Here is a 19,828-nt window from a genome sequence, read left to right on the forward strand (position 1 = left end):
ATACGCACTATGAAAGTTTACTTTAAAGGCATCTTTTGTGACTTCTGAATACTATAAATAAAATTAATACACTTCTGTGTTTTTAATTAGTCAGTGTACTACCTCTGCACAGGATCACCAGCAGTCTGTTGTTCCCCCAGATAGACCTGCAAGACTACAAGAACCTGGGTAAGACCTCTGTTTCTGGGATTTATTTATTTATTTATTGGATTTATATCCTACCTTTCTTCCAAAATGGGATTCAAGGCAGCTGTGGATTAACCATGGTAAAACACCAGCATGCTAAATTCAATGGGTCTTTGATTTGGTCCAGTAGGGCTCTTTAGTTGGCTTCCATATCTGGTGATGATTTGGGAGGAGGAGGGTTGGCATCTTGTCCTTTGTCTCAGGCAGCAAAATGTCTTCAACCAGGCTTGGTCTTCCTGGTAATTGAGATGTTCCTCTGCTCTCTATTGCACAGAAGCATTGAAAGAAAGCAAAAGTTTAGGTGCAATGCTATTTCCATGTTTTCAAAGTGCATCTGAAGGGCAGAAGATGCAGACCATTCTGCTTTACATGGTGATTCAGGCAGAAATCCTAAATGCCTGGTTGGGGGTAAATCCCAGAGTACACTGGAATATATTTTTGAGAAAGCATATTGAATTCCATCGTATGAAACTGGATCACTTATCCTAGAGTGAAATACATGAATTGGCATAGAAATGGAAGCTAACTCAACATACGTAAAAGATGCTTAAAATCAAAAGGAAGGGTCAGAAAACAGCTTATTGGCTTGTTTTTTTCAGTTGTGTAGCCAGTATATATGGACACAGTTAGGGCTCAAGCTCTAGAGGAAGAAGCTGTACCAACAGAAAATCCAAATCCCAATTCCTATTGAGTGTATGCTAGCAGAGCAGAATGTGAAGGAAGGAAGCTCCATAGCTAGTGTGCTGACCAACCCGTTCCATTCAGAGGGCATGTTGGGAAAATGGGAAGGCCCAGCATGCTTTTTTTATTATATGCTGTCTAGGTGTTAGCACAGCTAGAGCACTGACAGCAGAACAGCAAGGGCCAAAAGAGCTTTCTGTGCCTGCAACAAAGATCCTTGTAAGGGTAGGTCTTTCAGCCCACAGACCTTCTTCTCTCTGGCTGGAGAGGGACATGTACTCCATCCTGTGGCCCCAGGGTGATCTTGTCCTTGGGGCCCATGGATTGTTACCTAAATAATTCCCATTACATATGCCTGAAGTTGGTGGTTATTTATACATAAGTCTCTCGCTTGGATGTTTATCTAACCATGAATATCTCTCTTTTGAAGGACTTCCATACCTTGGCTAAAATCTCAGGAACAAACTACTCCTGCTTTTCCATCTGATGTCAGAAAAGGAACTCCTTTTGGAGACTCTAATACAACAGGTGAGATTCAAGGTACATTCCAAAAGTATCTCCATGACTTATTACTTTGGTAGCCTTAGGTAGCTGATATTTACTTACTTTTATAAGCCAACTGGCCCTAGTTTTCAAAGGAAGTTGTATATTAATTGCTGCCCTCATTACTAAAATAATGAATAGTAGAAACATTTGAAGCTTGGGCTGCCAAGGCAGTATACCAACAGACACTTCCTTGATTATTTGAGAAGATGGTTGGATGCTGGTGCAAAGAGAAAAACAGCTTGTTTTGCTTCCTAGTTGTATCTCCATCTCTTTGCTTATTTTCTAGCCCATTTTCCTTAAGGGTTCTGCTATACTCTTTGAACTGAGGCAGATTCTTCTATATCTGGAAATCTATACTTATTTTTGCTCAGTCAGGGATAATCCAAGATATTTTCTTGTCAAATATTGTGCCTCTTACTTTTCTCTATACTTGTATGGAGAATTTTAGGGCAAAGTATTCTAAATAACTATACTATTATGCCTCTTTTTCACCATGAATATTAACGATGAAATGGCTAAAATAAGAAAGGAGATCTGGTAGTCATGTTTCACTATAAACTCATAAGTCAATGGCTATATCTGATATCTATGTGTATTGCAGTTCCAGCACCTGCAACATTTTTGCAAGAACATCAACAGGTCTTTCAGATTCCAGTGCATTCTCAGGTATGTGTGGTGAGATATGTTTAAAATATCAAGGAAGGGAAAAGGGAGGAGTAAATAACTGATTTTTTTTAAACAAGCACACATGTCTTTTTAGAGGTTCATATAAATGGGGCTTATGAAGTGACTTCTCCTCACTGTGCATGGATTAAAAAACAAACATTAGCCCATGAGGCTGCACAGTCCATCAGTAGATACTGATTTGTTCTCCCTATGTAAACATCCAGAAAAGGATATTCTGTTGTTCTTGTGTGTATAAACCATGACATATCTGACTCCCATATGGTTCTTTGTAAGGACAAGGTTTGCCAAAAGGGAAAATCTTTTCCTCCTATACTTGTTCATTTGTAGAAAGGAACTTGGAAACAACAAGCTGTTTTGTTATATTTATTTCCCCACTGTATTCGTATAGCTACAATATCCCAAGGTGGCTATCAACACAAATGCAACATTATAATACACCAGTAGACACATGTAAAACATAGAAAAGCTGTAGGGACTGCAACAGATAAGGTCAATACACAGCTATTTGGTGTTAGAGCTCTTGGTCTTCTTCACAATTGGTGCCAAAAACTGCCTTTGAACTTTGTCACATTTGCCAATTAAGTAATAGAGCCATGTTTGTCACAGTATACATTCCATTTTACAGTGGATATCCCCTGTTCTTTCAATGACAGATCACAACACTTGGTACAGTGTTAAGGACTATTAGGCACTTATCACCTCATTTTTGAATTCAGCTTTGATCTTTCTCAGTCCATGCTCAAGAAGCTAAAAATGTGGTTTGTTTATATCTCTTCCTCTCCCTGTCCTATCCTTTCTCAGCTGCTGCACTCAGTGCCCCACTCACTGAGCTCACCAAATAACAATGGCTATGAAAAAATATTGGCAGGTGTCCAGCTGCAGTTGCGAGAGAGCTTGGCAGGCTATCAGGCAGAGCTTCTGAGTGCCCAGACTCGCCTCACTGAGCTGGAAGGCCAGGTAAGTTTGCCAAGCTTGTATCTGAAGTTGAAAATGTTGAACTGCTCTTTCTAATTTTTTCATTATGAAAGTATTATCCAGTATGCTGAGAGTGAACCTTATTTGCTAAGCATGTGTCCTCATATAGCATAAGGTGCATCACATAAACACCAGAGAGAAGTATTAGCAAGCATTGGGAGTAAGGTACAGAAAGTGTTTAAGGGATCTGCTCACTCTAAAAAGAAAGAACCAAAAAAAAAAAAAAAATTCCACAAGCCCTGTGAGATGTGAGGATGCTCAGGGATGAAATGGAAGTGAGTGAAATATCCTTGAACACTTAAAAGATTTCCTGGTAGACTTGGGAAAGAATCCTGCTTGAAGCCCTGGAGAGCCATTCCTGACAACCAAATACAGGACTAACAATACAAGGGTAGGTGGACGAGCAGTCAGATTTCGTATAAAGCAGCTTTCTGTGTCTCCTGGATGCTTTAGTTATTATTTAAATAATTATTTGTAACTAGCTACTTCCCAGTTTTGTAACTGCTGGAGTACATTTTTCAGAAGTAATTGTCAAATCCTGGGGTCCCTCCTCTGAGTTTCCCTAAATTAAAGCCATGTAATGAGATTAGCCCTGTTCTGAAGTAAGACCCATTGTAACTCCCTAGTATTATCTGACGGTAATACCTGTAGTTTTTATTACTCACATATGTGGTATATTGCAACTGATTTTTGGCATTTTTTAAAGAAACACTTCATATTGAAATTTTTTAAACATATGTTCAGATAAGGCGGCTGGAGCTGGAGAAAAATCAACAGAAGCTGTTACTAGAGAGTCTGCAACAGCGTCATCAAGATGACTTGGAACTGATAGAGAAAGCTCACAGGTAATGAGAAAACTCATAGGTAATGGTGAAAGAATACACACTTTACAAAGATCTATATACAAGAGATAGTATGAGAATCTTAACCAAAGGCATCATTACCCACAAAGATTTCTGTGGACACTAGTCCTTCAGGCATCAGTAGCATATTCTCTTGCCTATCCCCAAGTCTTTAAACCCTCACTGGAGTGTGCTGCCAGACATGGGCACATATGGATATGTTTATCTTCCTTGCCAATCATACACTGTGTGAATAACAGGCAGAGGTAAGATTTTCCTAAAATTGTAGTTCTGTCATCAGGCAAATTCACATTCATTTACAAAGAATTTTACAAATACTACAGACTTTCATGTTTTTAGCCTTTGTATTTGTTCCAAGCTTCAAAATAATAATAATAATATTTATTATTATTTATATTCCGCTTAATCGCAGGGAATGCAAGAGGATTTCAGCATTAAAACAAATACAGTTAAAAAGGAATACATTAAAAATAACCAAATCCCTATCTCTCCCCCACAGTTATAAAAATATAAATAACGCTAAAAAAGGATTAAACCAAAGGGACATTAAAAGCAACAATATAAAATAACAATTAAATAAGAGGTTTTGTAGCAGGGTCCGAATAGGATAGAGATGAGGATGGGAAAAAAAGAGAAGAAAAGGGTAGGGAGGGGGAGGGGGAGGCAGGTAAGCAGGGCTGGTCTAGTTTGGAAAGGCCTGCCGGAAGAGAACCATCTTAATAGCCTTCTTAAAGGTTTTCAAGGTGGTAATCTGACGGATCTCGTCTGGCAGGCCGTTCCAGAGTCTGGGTGCAGCAGCTGAGAATGAATGCTGGGTCACTGCAGAGAGTCTAGTCCTTTTCAGTTGAAGCAGATTCTTCCCGGCAGAGTGAAGAGTGTGGGGAGGACAATATGGGAGAAGACGTTTCCACAAGAAGTCAGGACTTGAGCCATGTAGGGCTTTAAAGGTTAAAACCAACACTTTATATCTTGCCTGGAAGTTAATAGGCAGCCAGTGAAGCAATTTTAAAACTGGTGAGATATGGGCAGATCTAGATGTGCCAGTAACCAGCCTAGCTGCCATATTCTGTACCAATTGAAGTTTCCGAACTTGACACAATGTAGAGTGCATTACAAAAGTCGAGTTGAGAGGTTACCAGTGCATGTACAACTGTTTCAAGGTCTTTCCGTTCCAGGAAGAAGTGCAGTTGGCGTACCAGCCGAACCTGATAATAGGTCCTCCTGACTGTCGCATCCACCTGAGCTGGCAGATGGAGAGACAAGTCCAGGAGCACCCCCAAAATGAATGTTTGTGTGTTTCACAGAAATAGGAAGCTTTTTATTTATAATTATTATTATTAAACTTTGTTTGTGAAGCACTGTTTATGTACATAGCGCTGTACAAAAATCAATAAAATTGAAGAACATATAAAAAAGCCTGCCCATGGCATACAATCTAAAGATAATAACAAATAGATCAAACAATAGATAATATTATAAAATAGAATTGAATAAAAAGAAAGCAAGTTAAAAACATCAAATATTAAATCAAGTATCAGACAGCCAGGTAACAATCACAGAGTCCCTGGGAACACTTCCCTAAACAATATGGTCTTTAACTCAGTTTTAAAACTGATTAGGGAAGTGATGAGCCATGCTTGTGGGGGAAGGAGGTTCCAGGAGTGAGGGGCAGCAAGTGAGAAGGGACGAATCCGGGACGGGGCAGTGGAAATCCTAGGCTGGGACAGGAGACCTTGACTACCAGAGTGGGGGGCATGAGTGGGGATTTAAGGAGAAAGAAGTTCAGCTAAATAAGGAGGGGCCAGCCCATGCAGGGCTTTAAAAGTCAGCAACAGAAGTTTGTACTGAATGCGGAAGGGGAAAGGGAGCCAGTGAAGGGATGACAATAGAGGAGAAACATGGTCAAAATGGCGAGCGAGTGAAATAATACGTGCAGCTGAATGCTGGACAAAAATTAATGGGTGGAGGTGAGAGAGAGGAAGCCCTACCAGGAGAAGGTTACAGTAATCTAGTCGTGAGACCACTAGGGCATGGTCCCGAGTCTTTGCAGTATAAGTCGAGAGATTTTGGCAATGTTTAAAGAAATTTATAAAAACGTCTGGAAAAGACAAATGGGACATAAAGATATATGGACCATATGGTTGTATGGATCACTAAAAGATGACTTGAGAGAAAACATGATAAAAGAAGTTTGCAGAACTATCTGCACAGGAAAGAGAATGTGGATTGGAAGCCACATGAAGACCTGGAAGCAACGTAGATCACAAATATTATCTGCAGAGCACTGTAAGTTCCACAAGCCACAATTCCCATCAGGCAGGTTTTATGATCTATCACAAGGGCTGTTTTTTTCTTTATTGTCTTAATTGGCAATTGAGAATCATATGCTTGACTGTTGCAAAAAACAATGTTTTGCAGTTAGTTTCCAGGTACAGTAAGTCGGTATTCGGATAAGGGCATATGTTTATCAAGATGCCCACAGTTGTAGTTTTATCCAGCTCCTGGCTAAGATTACATTAACAGCTTCTCCAGCCCTAACAATACCTTTGGAGGGCTTGTCTTTATGTAGCTGAGAATGATCAGGAACAGTTCGTTCAAGCCTGCTTGGTGGCTGGGGAAGAGCAAGGACACAGACTTTTTGCTATCATAATGACTGTGTGGTTATCAGCCTTTAGTCCTCCAGGTGTTATTTTTTTCCCATTCCCAATGGTCAGGTATTCTGAAAGTTGAAGTTGAAAATATTTGGAGGACCAGAAGTTGAGAACTTCTTTAATGAAAGATTAAAAACTTACAGCATAAAAGACAACAGCAGATGAAATGCAACCTCAAAAAGAAGTAATGTAAGTTCACTGATAGTAATCAAAAACAGGGAAGGCAGAGAGACCCAAAGAGTTCTATTTCCAAAGTCTAAGCCATTAGTTAGACCCTGAAATGATCTATTTAATTATTTGTTCTAATAGTATATATAGTCCTAATTGCATTAATGTTTTGAATTCTTTTTTTCAACCAAAACACTGGGATCCATTTGGGCTTTTGCTGAGGATAGGAACCGCATGAAGGTGATTGAGGATTCATTCCACCAGCGTGAGGAGCGTCTCCGGCAAGAGAACCAAGAGTTAGCGCAGCAATACTTGTCTCACTGCCAGACTGCAGAGCAGGTCAAATCAGAGCTGCTAGCCCAGCATCAGCGCCGACTCACAGAGATGGAGCAGGAGAAGGCCAAGGAGATCGATAGGCTACAGGAATTGCAGAGGTACACAAAGGATGTTGAGGTGCATGTGGAAACAATTGCACCTTAGATGGTGGTGCTTTTCGGGAATACAAGTCAGAGATGCTGGTCTATTTCTTTTGCCAAATGCTGGCATTTTAATCCTTCAAAATGTGGCTAAACTTTCTGTGTGAACACAAGGTGTCTATGTATACATACTCAAGCAACCTGCTCTGTTTTATTCCATTTTCTGTATACGGATGTGTATTTTCTCCCATTTTGATACTTAGGATGTCCATTCTGGAAATGCGCAAAGACCATGAAGAACAACTACAACGGCTGAAGCAACTGAAGTCTCAGGAAATTGATGCAGTGACCAGTGCTACCTCCTACACCAGGTAACATCTGCGTTGATTTGTGATTCCAAGGAAGCAGAATAAGGAATAGTCAGCACAAGTAAAAATAATGAGTACATTAGGAGAAAATGAACGATTGTGTCTAGTTTGCAGTAGACATCTGGTAAGTTAAGTCAAGTTAATGTCTGCTGGAAATTTTTCAAACAGTGTTTAGCAGACGTTGCTAGCAGGAAATTCAGTTAAATGTCACAAGCCAGAGAGATCAAAGACATAGTCATGTAGCCCAAAAAACTCACAAAAAAACTATAGTCATGTTAGTGTGGAATATCGGCATGCAAAAGGATCTGGTAGCACTATTAACTGAGTGAAAGACAGTGTAGCATAAATTTTCGTAGATGTGGTCTATTCCCTCAGATACATCTGAGGAAGTAAACTAAGGCTGTGAAAGCTTGTGCTACAACTTCTTTTATTCAGTCTTAAAGTTGCTACAAGATACCTTTGTTTATTGATAGTCAGAGTTGTCAGGCATATGAGGGTTTCTGGATACATATGAGAATTGGGAAGCTCTCTGTAGAAGGAATGGCACCTTCTGCAATCCAATATACAAACATAAGCATTCAAGTTTAATAGGAGATCATGATATGTGGCTGATGAATGAGTTGGGTTTCTTTGGTTTACTGCTGCTGTTGGCCTGTTCAGAAGTAGTTTTCTGTGAGGCAACCATTATATTGGCATCAATAGAAGTGGAAGGTATATCTCATTCTACAGTCACTCCTCAGTTTTCATGGACTTGAGATCTGCAGTTTGATTATTTACAGAGGGGCAACCCCCATTAAAGTTAATGGTGCACGCACCCATGACACGTGCACATGGCTGCATGCAGGAGCACATGGCCATTCAAAGCAATGGAGCATGAATATACTTGAATTTCCAAATTCATGGAGTAGTCCAGAAAGGATCCCCTGCAAATTCAGAGGGAAGACTGTATTGAACTAAAATTATGCTGCCATAGCCAGCATAGTCAGTGAGTTGCAGTTCAAGAATGTTTGGAGGGCCACACTATTCCATCCCTGGTCTAGGTGAAGGGCATGGCAGTGCCACTGGGGAAGTGAGGTGGAAAAGTTTGAAGGGCTTCTGAAAAGAGCAGCAGTGGAGGAACTCTCCGCCCTTTTAAATAAGGTTAGAAGCTTGAAGGGTGTGGGATTCTTTTGGATATTCGGTTAACGAAGGAATGGACATGTTACTCGGGAGTCATGATTCTTCAAGGCATTTTGCTCTTCATTGCTGTGAGACACAAGAGGGAGTGCAGGTGGATAATAAGGTTGGGTTCCATATCCTCCACAAATATAATAAAGAGTTCTGATGGTAACTTGTGGATCTTGAGGCTTTGGTCCAAGTATTTCAAACTGACAATCTAGTAAAATTAATTAGAAAAGGCACATGCACACTTAGGCCAATGTAACTTTTAATGCTAAAATGGAGCCTTGTATGATGTTTTAGGTGAATTTGTAGCTGGAAAGATCCAGACAAACCAATATTTAATCCTTCCTACAACATAAATTGGTTTATACTCTGTGGATGTGGATGGTAAACAAAACTCTGAGACACAAATGAGTGCAACCTATGAACCAACATGATGCTGATCTTACTTTCTGCAGGTCTTTGAATGGCATCATTGACCAAATGGAAAAGTTCTCAAGCAACCTGAATGATCTTGCCAACAAAGTAGAGGCTACTCATCACACCACGCACCAAGGACTTGAGATTGGGGCCCGCCAACGGGATGAACAGCTAAGGGGTATATGGAACACTCGGGCATCCAGGTCTTCCTCATGCTTTTTGGCACTTTTAACATAGTTGGTCTCTAGGGGTAAAATGACTTGCTGTGGTCTATAATTTGTTTCTCTATTCCCCCATCTGAGGCAGTTAAGACGGATCTCTTCCGGCGAGCCTATCCACCCAAACTCGTATAAGAAACACTGTCCTATCTCTTTGATTAGGACTAGAATTTTTCTATCATACCTCTGCTTTTGATTGCTTGTTTTACTTGTCAGTTACATGTATTTTACTGTCATGCCTTTTGTTTGTATCCTCCTTTTAGGTTGTAATCCTGCCTCAATTCACCAGGGAGAGACGGGAAAATATAAATACATTTTATTATCTATATATCAGGGTTGGGTGACTATGGTAGATTAGGGGGCCACAGTACCACTCTGGGAGATCTTGGAAGGATATACAGTCATCCCTCCATATTTGCGGATTTGATTATTCACGGGTTTGATTAATAGGTTCTCTCTAGGAATATCTAGGTCCTCCAGTGCAACTCTATGGTCAACTTTAACTAAAAGTTGCACTGAAAGACCTAGAGATTCCTAGAGAGGATACACTAAGCATTTGTGGTCAGTGTCTCTCAGACGTTCGCCACAGAGTTGCCCTGGAGGACCTAGAGATTCCTAGAGAGGTGCCCTTTCAGGTACAAACATGGTGTTTTTGTTATTTGCGTTTTTTCCATATTCATGGGGGTATTGTGCCCCTAACCCTAGCAAATATGGAGGGACAAGTGTACATCCACTACCAGACACACCCAGCACAAAAAAGTAAAAGGTTAAAAAAAAATTGTCCCCAAAGTCACACAATGCCCTCTTGGGATTGTGGGGAGCATTTTTGAAACGTTCAAGGCCATTTTAGACTCAACAGAGGCATCTTTTCAAACCATCCAGTTCTTAAAAAGGCCTTGGCCTAAAATGACTCAGGGCCCCAAACATCGTGAAAATAGAGCACATGGGGGTTCTCACATCTTTTCTGCACTTCTGCTTGTGTCTTACAAAGATAAATCAAGTGTGCAGGTTTCTGATTGGGGGTGCCTCATCTTCCAGTTCACTTCTAGAGATAGACCCTTAGAAATCACTGGATACCCACTAGTCAGAAGAGTCTATGGCGGGATACAAACCGCCATATAGTACGTATTGTATACGTACTAGGGTTAGGAAGGGGCGGTGCTTCCGCACCCCCCTAACCCTAGTACGTATACAATACGTACAAGATGGTGGTGCCCCTTCCACAGGGGCGCCGCCATCTTTACGTACTGGACACATAGCGTCCAGACGTGTTGCAGCGCCTATGACGTCGCGAATGCGCCAGCGGCGCCTTGCGACGTCATCAGTGCGCCGTGGAAAGAAGCTCAGAAATTGAGCTTCTTTTTTGCTCCGCGCGGGAGCCGCGCGGTTTGGCTGCTGCAGCTCCCGCGCGGAGCAAATGGCACCAGCGGGGGACCGCCGCAAAGCGGCGGTTTGTATCCCGCCTATCACTCTGTTGGGGTTCTTGCTTCAGATTCAAAAAAGCGGAAGTAATTATTGTCCTTTTCTTTCCATTTGAAAGTTTTACAAGATCGTCTGGCTCGGCAGCAGAGAGATATGGAAGATGAGCGAGGACGGCTGCAGGAGGTCATCTCTAAAATGGAGGCCAGGTTAAATGAGCAGACTCGCCTTCTGGAGCAGGTGAGCTCATGCTAGAATAGAAGTGCTTCACAGCAAGTAGATGTCTTAACAGGAACATGAGAACTGGTATTCAAGGCTTATGGAATGGTGGCTTATTCTCACCTCCCTGCAATAATGCTGAAAGAAAATGCTGAGCTTGGGACTGCTTAAGTTGTTAATAATGAGAAAGCTAGTGATTTTATGTCCTTTACAGCTCCTTGGCTTTATTTATTTGCTAGCATTAATAGAGATGAGAACTCAGCGGCTAGTCAGTGCTGCCTCAAAATTTCACTCGGATCTACCAGTTCAGTGCAGGACAGTGAATGAAACAATGAGTGCATTTCTTTTGAAAAGGGATTCTGAGAATTTCATTGGCGATTATGTGGGGCAGTGGGGGAAGGGGGATGGCATACAGGGAACTGGCTTGCTGCTGAGTTCTGAGGAATCCATACACCTGTCAGCATCTCAGGAACTGCATGGGAAAAGATTTTTTTTGTGGTAAAGCAAGTACATTTTTCTTCATTCATATTGGTGTTTAAAGAGTAGAGTAATGGTTCTAGCTTACTTTAATGGTTGTCAAAATGCTCTCCATAAACTAATTCAGAATCAAGTTACATATATTAATGTAAAATTGGAGGAGCATTTCAGTATACCCCAGTGAAAGAATTAAGAAAATTATTTAACCAACCATGGTTATTACCAAGATAATACTGAATTTTTTATTTGTAACTTCATTTACACAGAATACCTTGAAAACAATGGCCTGTTACAGACAGCCAAAATAAAGCTGCTTCGAGTCACAGTGGAAGTATGGTGTTTCAATGATGCATGCGTCCTAAAAGTCCAGAAGCCACACCAAAGTCACGTTCCAGTCCTTAGGGCTGAAGTGTGGCTTTGGTGCGACTTCTGGACTCTTAGGACGCATGCATCATTGAAAAACCATACCTCCACTGTGACTCGAAGCAGCTTTATTTTGGCTGTCTGTAACAGACCAATGAGTCTGGTTGTAAATTACATTGGCTTTTTTCTGTAACATATTGGAATAAAGGGTATCTGGGCTGTTTCTAGATTAATGAACAATAAATTGGAGAAACTAAGAAAAAGTAAATAGATAACTGGTCAGCATATAAGGAGTCTTCCTTTTTGTTTGCCCAGATGACTTTTCCTAATGGTTGCTGCCTGTATAGTATGGAATTGCATCATGTTTGTTTTCCATGTGTGAGTGGGCAGGCATTTACCTGGTAGCACCTGTTCAATAATGTCTTTGCTATTCCTTCCTGTTTCACCTAGTTATGTTTATCTGCCTCACTGAAAGGTAAGACCTTCCCTCAACTATGGTGTGTTTGTACTTTAAGGAACGCTGGAGGGTAACCACAGAACAATCCAAAGTGGAATCTTTGCAGCACTCTCTAGAGGAGCAGAGGAGGGTCATGATCCAGCAGCTGGCCATGGAGAGGGAAGAACTAGAGAGGGCCAAGGTTAGAAGTGTCTATATTGCTTGAGTAAAATGGTGTTCTCAGCATGCTGTGATTCCTACAGACTATATAGAGGTGCAGGAGGGAAATGCCTGTACAGTTATCCCTCCATATTCATGGGGGTTAGGGCAACAGGACCACTGTGAATATGAAAAATTCATGAATAACTTAAGCCCTGCCCACTTTCACTCCGAGGCATGGGGGGGCCAAAGGGAGCTTGCCAGCTCTTCCCCCACCCTCTCTGCCTTTAACCGGTTCTAGGAAGCCAGTTAAAGAATCAGGCAGGTGGGGGAAAGAGGCACAGACGCGCCTACTTCCCTTCATCGCCCTGCCATCCTGTCCCTTCCCAGAGCCGGCTATAGGGACAGGAAGGTGAGGGGATGAGGAGAAAGAGGCGTGTGCCTGCTTCTCCTCATCTCTCCTTCCTTCAATCCCTTCCCAGCGCTGGCTAAAGGGACTGAAGGATGAGGGGAAGAGGAGAAGCCTCCTTCTCCTCATCCCCCACCCTCCTGTCTCTTTAGCCAGCTCCTCTGTTTGCCTACTCAATCGCTCCCCAGACAGCTGAGGGAGCGATGGGGCAGGTATAGGGTCCCGGTGGGAGAGGGGTAGCTGGGCCCTTCTTCCTCCTTTCCCAAGGCAAGAGAGGGGTCTGAGAACCCCCTCATGCCTTGGGATCAGAAGGAAGGAGGGCACCCTGGCAGTGATCCAGTTGGAAAGGAGTCCGGGGGGGGTGGATCCTCTTCCTCCCATGCCTGCTCGATCGCCCCCCAGACAGCCCAAGGAGCGATGGGGCAGGCAAAGGGACTGGGGGGAAGGAGGTTCCTTCTCCCTTTCCCAGCTGGGCTCTGGGAAGACACAGGAGAACTTGGAGCTGAAGAGAGGCAGGCACGCGCTTGCCTCTCTTCATCTTCCTCCCCCACCCTCCTGTGTCTTCTCAGAGCCGGTCCCCGTCCTCCCATTCACGAATAATCAAAACCGCAAATCTGAAGTCCATGAATCCAGAGGGCCAACTGTATATCTTTTGCATTTTCCTGAACTTCACTTATAGCAATGGGTGGGAAATATACCTTCTCTGAATACATTTTGCCAAGAAACCCCTATGATAAGTGTGCCGCTAGTCAGAATCAACTTGTTAGCACCTAACGACAACATTTGCATCCCTCTCCCAGCCATTAAAAAACTAATTTCTCCTTTGAATTTTCCATGTATAAATTTGTCTGTAAATATTATAAAGTGTGTCCAGTTAATGCCTTCTACTTGTGGAATGGGGAGGAGGCAATTCTTCCAGTTTGGCATCCCTTTAACTGCCTTTGCTCAGTGCTATGGAATTCTGAGAATTGTAGTTTTGTGAGACATTTAGCCTTCTCTGTCAGGGAGCTCTGGTGCCAAACTACAAATCCCAGAATTCCGTAACATTGAGCAATAGCAGTTAAAGTTGTGTCAAGGTGGATTATTTCTGTGGTGCAGATGCAACCTGTGTGAGCAGAGGTGTTCTTACATGATAGATTGTTCCCTGTATTGCCACTGCTCTTTTCTTAGAAGAGACAAAGAGATTTTTCCCCCCATATAAACAAAAAGGAGACACATTCTATTCCCATATAGATTTTCTTATTAGAAAAATTGCATTTTTCAATAGAGATGGCTAAGGGAAAGTAAAAGATGGACAGTCATGGAAGACAAAGTATTATTTTGATTAACTGGTTTGCTATCTAATTTAACTTCACAGCAGTGCTTTCAAGAATCACATGTACCTCTTTGATGATGGCTTTACTTTGGTGTTAACTTGGCTTTATTGTTCTCCTGTTGCTGTTGTAAAGTTTAAAGGCTTTTACAGTTATGTGTTGTTATGTTGTTTTTTTTTATTATATGATTTGAAGCTTTTTTTGTGATCTGTCCAGGGAGAATCAGGTACTGGGCAGTATCTACAGTGGTATAGTGTTTTGAGTGCTGAACTAAGACTCAAGGACACCAGGATTTGAATCTTTGCTCAGCCATGGAAATCCACTGGGTGACTTTGGGCAAGTTGCACATTCTGAGCCTAAGAGAAGGGCAATAGCAAACCTTCTCTGAATACATTTTGCCAAGAAAACCCTATGATAAGTGTGCCGCTAGTCAGAATCAACTTGTTAGCACCTAACAACAACAGTATTGAAATACAAAGATTAAATTGTTCCCTGTCTCATCATACTTGCTTAGAATTCTTTGCTTGAAGAGCAGAAATCGGTCATGCAGAAATGTGCTGAGGAGCGCCGTAAACTGGCTCTAGAGTGGTCAGAGCTCCACACCCAACAGAGACTGATCAAAGAGCGTGCAGAACGGGAGGTTGACCGGGCTTTGCAGATTGACTCTCAGAGAGAAGGGGCCATTATGAGCTTTGCAAAGGTAAAATGGACTTAATTAGAAGACCCTGCATTCTGGAATTCTTTCAGTGCCACAGCTCAGTCCTTAAACTTATGAACATTTCATTTAAGAAGTAAAAAATTAGAGGTGGGGGGAGTGTACGAGGCTATTTGAATAGCTCAGCAGCAATGCCCTATCCTATAAAGTTAATAAAAATAAAACTGCATGAATGAATTGCAGGCACAACTAATAACTCTTGTCACTATAGTAATTTACTCCTTCTACCTTCTTCTTGTACTAGGGTGTCCCAAGCAGCTTATAGTATAAAAGCGAAAATGAAATGTGAACTTAAAATATTAAAAACAATGATAAAGGTAACTAAAAAACAACTAAAGGATATTTTACTGAAGAACTATTGCCTGAACTGGATGGAGACTGAAAATAATGAATGACAAATAACTGTCAGGGATTTGAAGGGTTAAAACACAGCACACAGGGAAATGCTTGATGTGTGTGTGTTTGGCCATGAGCATTCAGCAGAGTGGCAAGGTTGATCAGCACAGCTGAAGCTCAAGGACACTTCAATGCCCAAGTGCACGTAGCCATGGATGATGAAACCATGTGTCTAGATTGCACAGGAGACACATGACATGGCTACACACCTGAACTCACTGAGTTTGAGAGACCACATGGTCTGGAGACTATATAAGCCCAGGGGTTGCAAGGGTGTGGTGTGGGTTTGTAGAAGGAGTTGGATTGGTATGGTTTTGAGTTTTAGAGATCTGGTTTTGTATTATAGCACTGTGAATAAAGACTACTTTGGGGACTTTGTTTCTCTGCTGGTTTATCAGAAGAAGCTACAGCATCGGTTTGCTGTGTGTCCCTGCACTGCTGCAGTTCCTGGAAGACATCCAGTTGCTGTCATCCCAAATTGGACTTTGGAGCCATGCTTTGGCTTCTGGAAATTGCCACAAGGGTCTGATTTAACCCCAGGACTCGTTGGAGATGCTGATAGTGGTTGTTGGACCCCAGCAGTTGTGCTGACAATAACATCATTATCTGTTGCTGTTAACAAAGGGTCACTTTCAAAAGTAATAAGAAATGACAGAAAAAGTGTCATTAGTAAATATTGTTTCTATTTGTCCTTCAACGTACTTTTACGAAACATTTTGTACATTTAAGGAGTAGTATGTACATTTTGTCTCAACTTCATTAAAAAGAGCTTTGGAGCTGCCTTATACCCTGTTCACAGAAATATGAGATCTCTGAATTTTCTGTTATTAGGAACAAGCAGACCTGAAAATCAAAGCCAGTGAGTTGAGAGCCAAAGAGGAGCAGTTGGCTAGAGACCGAGAGACTCTGGAGCAAGAAAAGCAGGAGTTAAAACTAGAAAAGGAAAGAGTTAATGCAGCAGCTCTGCACATCAAGCAGAGGACAGCTGAAATTGACAGTATGAGCAAGGTAAGAAAATGACTTTCTCCCTCTATTAATGCTTGGTAAAAGAAACAGAGCAAATATCTGAATTCTGTAGGTCTAGTTTTTAGTCCTAAATATACTAACAAATTTGCTGAATCTCTCTTTAAATCAGGGATAGAGAATATGCAGCCCTCCCAAAGTTGCTGGGCTCCAGCTCCCATTATCCCTCACTATTGGTGGCCAGGAGTGATGGGAGTTGCAGTCCATCAATAGCTGGAGGGCTGCCAGTTGCCTGCTCCAGCTCTAAATCATGGAAATCAATATTTATTAATTAGCCCATAGGCCATCTCAAAGTACCACAATACAGAATGCCAAATACAAAATAGATAAAATTCTATATAATTCTATATAAAACTCTGTGTAAAACTATAAATAAGAGTTATATAAGAGAACATAAGAGTAAAACATATGGGAATAAGAATAAAAATATAATAAAACTATATAGATACAAAACTATATAGCTACAAAACTAATAAATCACTCTGTAAGACTGTAAAAGGTTAAAGATATATGGGTAGATAAATAATAATACAAAAGTCAGTAATATGATAAACAGTCAGAATAAAGTTACAATCATATATCAAAATTCTTCATCATCCCTGCAATTTACCCCAATCATCCCCACATATCTAGATCTCAGATGTATTGCTTTGCTTAATGTCGAGCTGTAATGAAAGATATTTTTGAGTCTTGACTGCTCATGAAGTATGTTGTTCTAATGTGGGTATCCCAGTACATTGTTTGTTTGATATATGGACCGAGATACAGGTTTCTTTCCTGCTGGTACAGTTGGCACTAAAACAATATGTGAGCTATATCCTCAATTTCATGATCTCGACAAATACAGGTTTGCTCATTATAAGGAATGCCATTAAATCTCTCAAACCTTATCATGGTATCAAGCTGTTCGAATCTGGCTCAGGTAAATACCTCCCTCAGGTGTTTTGGCATTTGAATTGTTAGGTAGTTTGCTAATTGAAAGGTCCGTTTGTATTGGATCAACCATTTTAAATTGCCTACCTTACTAAGAGTGGCTATATCTTTCTGGGCCTCAATATCCAGTATTCTTTGTCCCACATTCTTTTTTGCTTGGTAACTGAATGTACAACATACAGAAGGACCACAACTTCTTATATAGTTTGTTAATTGGGTAGACCAAACTGCTTGTAGATGGGATTGTAACTATTCAAAGAGACACAATCTTGGAAGTCTATCTGGTTCCATTTCGTTGATTTTACACCAATAATTAAACTCTTATTTTAGCTTGCGAGTAGATTGAATGAATTTCTAATTCAGCTCTAACTGCTGCTGCTGAAGTCCTTTTGTCTACACCCAAGATACTTCTCAAATGTTGAGAACGAGCTTGTTCTGCCACTGAGATGGGATTTAGACCCGAAACTTTTGCTGCATATAAGAGCATAGGTGTCACTTTAGCTTTATATACTTTAATTATTGGAGATAGGGAACTGGGGTAATTATGTGCTTTGAGTTTAAGATTTGTGCATGCCTTTGCTCCAAGAGAACTCCTTTGGTGAAATGGAAATGTCCAGGCTTACATTTGCAAGGAGAAAAGTTGAAATTATTTGTGTTCCCATGTATTCCTTAGAATGCATAATTTAGATTGCTTTGTTTTTCAGGTTTAATTCTATTGTTGCAAGGAACAGACTGATTGAATATACTTATCTTAAAACCTTACAGTCATTAAAATGATATTTTGTTGTTGTGAGGTTGGAATCGATGGAAGAGAAGCTGCAAATAAAGACCCAAATAAAAAAGATCCTTAAAATGTTCTTTTAAATGGTAGAAAATAAGTTATGTGAATTGTGGGTGTGCTAAGAGTAAAAGAGATGAAGAGAGAAGCAAGTAAGAAACAAAACAGAGAAATGAGTCTCAGGCAAAGAGGGAAGTAGTAGCATCAGTGAAATGAAAACAGATAACCTTTAACTTTTCAGCTCCAAGGCCAAGCATGAGATAGTTGTCATATACCTTCTAATTCAGAGAAGAGAATTTATCATTCTGAGTGAAAGTAGTTGTTTTTTGTTACTTCCTCATTTAGGAGGCCTAAATGTAGTTCAGGGATTGCTTCTCCTCTCACAGCTGTACGTAGAATTTAACTGATGGACCCACATGGCACTTTGGTTTCATAGTCTGGTCCGGAGAGAGTCCATAACATTTCCTGATTTAGAAATTATGGGAAGATGTGGTTTAAGAAAACAGAGTATTTTTTCTCAAAGCTAGGTATATGAAAAGAGGAAAGCAAAGCAACTGCATGCATGGACATGAAGCTTGTTCTCAGTCTGAAAAGCCAGGGTTTTTGGAACGAAGAAGACAACATCTGAATTAGGCAATAAAGCAGCTCTGAAGTTAAGAGAAAAAGAAAAGAAATTCCCCTGCTTCTCCAAATCTGTGGTGAAATAATTTTACCATGCTCCACAATGAGGGAAAGGTGCTTTACATGTGAGCAGAAGTTAAGTCCTGATACTGTTTTCTGTACTCCATAGCTCTCCTCTCAAAAGTATGAAGAGGGGGAGAGAGCTCTTCTAGAGGCAAGGAAGGTAGAATCGGAGCATCGGGCAAGACTGCATAATGTACAGCAGCAGATGGAACGACTCAAGCAGCAGGAGGAAGATTTACACCAGGTGATCTCGCTGAAGTTTTAAAATTGGTCTATTCCTTTTGTGCCACTGTCTGTGCCAGCCTCAGAATCTGGATGGACCAGTTAGGAAAATATAGCCAGACATATATAGCCATTTGCTCAAAGTGATCAGAAGCAATCCTAATAATCAAATACACAATAGATATTCTGTTTTTTAAAAATTCCATTCTTATTTCTATACATTATTTTGTCCTAATTTGGGGGAAATAGAGCAAGGCCCCCATGAATCCATTTCTTCTTTTCCATCTTCTTAAATCTATCCATGGACACTCAGATCATGTTGTTTTGCTCATTACAGTTCCTCTTTCTCCCATTGAACTGATTCAGGAGCGCCTCAGTATGACTCATCAGAGAAGGCAACTTGAACAACTGCGGATGGGACTCCCAAGCACTAATCCACTGGTATTCCAAACCTTGCCCCAGATGCCATTGCCAGGAACTCAGGCCAACATAATCTCCAACATGCACTGTAAGTAGCTCTAGAGCTACTAATAATCCCCTGAACAGAATCAGAAAGGAGGAAAGAGTAATGTTTCAAGATGCTCTCCCACATAGATAAAAAGCATTCTAGGCACTGCCAGCACTGACTTTAAAGATACAATCTTAAAACAAAGGTAATACATTAATAGGGAAAAACAAGAATGCTCCTCTTTCTTAAAAATAAATGTAGCATTATTTACTATTGTTGATTCACACATTTACACTTTTTAAACTTAACACAGACTACAAACATTCTTCTTAATTAGCTATCTGGCAAAACAAAGAAACTGATCCAGAGCTCCACAGTTGGATGCTTGACTGCACAATTTATTGGCTGAATGGCCCCTTTGATCCAGAAATGTCCTTTCATAGAATATAGAATTGGGGAAGGGCAAATCCATTGGATCTTTTTCACAGAACTGA

At 40.9% G+C, this 19,828-nt stretch overlaps 1 protein-coding gene across 5 annotated transcripts in view; it reads left to right on the forward strand.

Moving 5' to 3' along the window:
- The window catches only part of FBF1 (Fas binding factor 1), a 43,789-nt gene that overhangs the window by 22,281 nt on the left and 1,680 nt on the right, over positions 1 to 19,828 (forward strand). For 3 of the 5 annotated variants that reach the window (XM_042449268.1, XM_042449270.1, XM_042449272.1), the window contains 14 exons: positions 91 to 168; positions 1,298 to 1,407; positions 2,015 to 2,079; positions 2,902 to 3,057; positions 3,820 to 3,920; positions 6,985 to 7,191; positions 7,437 to 7,544; positions 9,161 to 9,300; positions 10,881 to 10,999; positions 12,334 to 12,456; positions 14,650 to 14,835; positions 16,078 to 16,254; positions 18,771 to 18,908; positions 19,253 to 19,394. In XM_042449268.1, the coding sequence (XP_042305202.1) occupies positions 91 to 168; positions 1,298 to 1,407; positions 2,015 to 2,079; positions 2,902 to 3,057; positions 3,820 to 3,920; positions 6,985 to 7,191; positions 7,437 to 7,544; positions 9,161 to 9,300; positions 10,881 to 10,999; positions 12,334 to 12,456; positions 14,650 to 14,835; positions 16,078 to 16,254; positions 18,771 to 18,908; positions 19,253 to 19,394 (1,850 nt within the window). Of the gene's footprint in view, positions 1 to 90; positions 169 to 1,297; positions 1,408 to 2,014; positions 2,080 to 2,901; positions 3,058 to 3,819; positions 3,921 to 6,984; positions 7,192 to 7,436; positions 7,545 to 9,160; positions 9,301 to 10,880; positions 11,000 to 12,333; positions 12,457 to 14,649; positions 14,836 to 16,077; positions 16,255 to 18,770; positions 18,909 to 19,223; positions 19,395 to 19,828 lie in introns of those variants that run through there. The other 2 variants (XM_042449269.1, XM_042449271.1) reach the window with 2 other exon arrangements.

Source organism: Sceloporus undulatus, chromosome 2 (genome assembly GCF_019175285.1).
Source record: "Sceloporus undulatus isolate JIND9_A2432 ecotype Alabama chromosome 2, SceUnd_v1.1, whole genome shotgun sequence".
NCBI lineage: Eukaryota > Metazoa > Chordata > Lepidosauria > Squamata > Phrynosomatidae > Sceloporus > Sceloporus undulatus.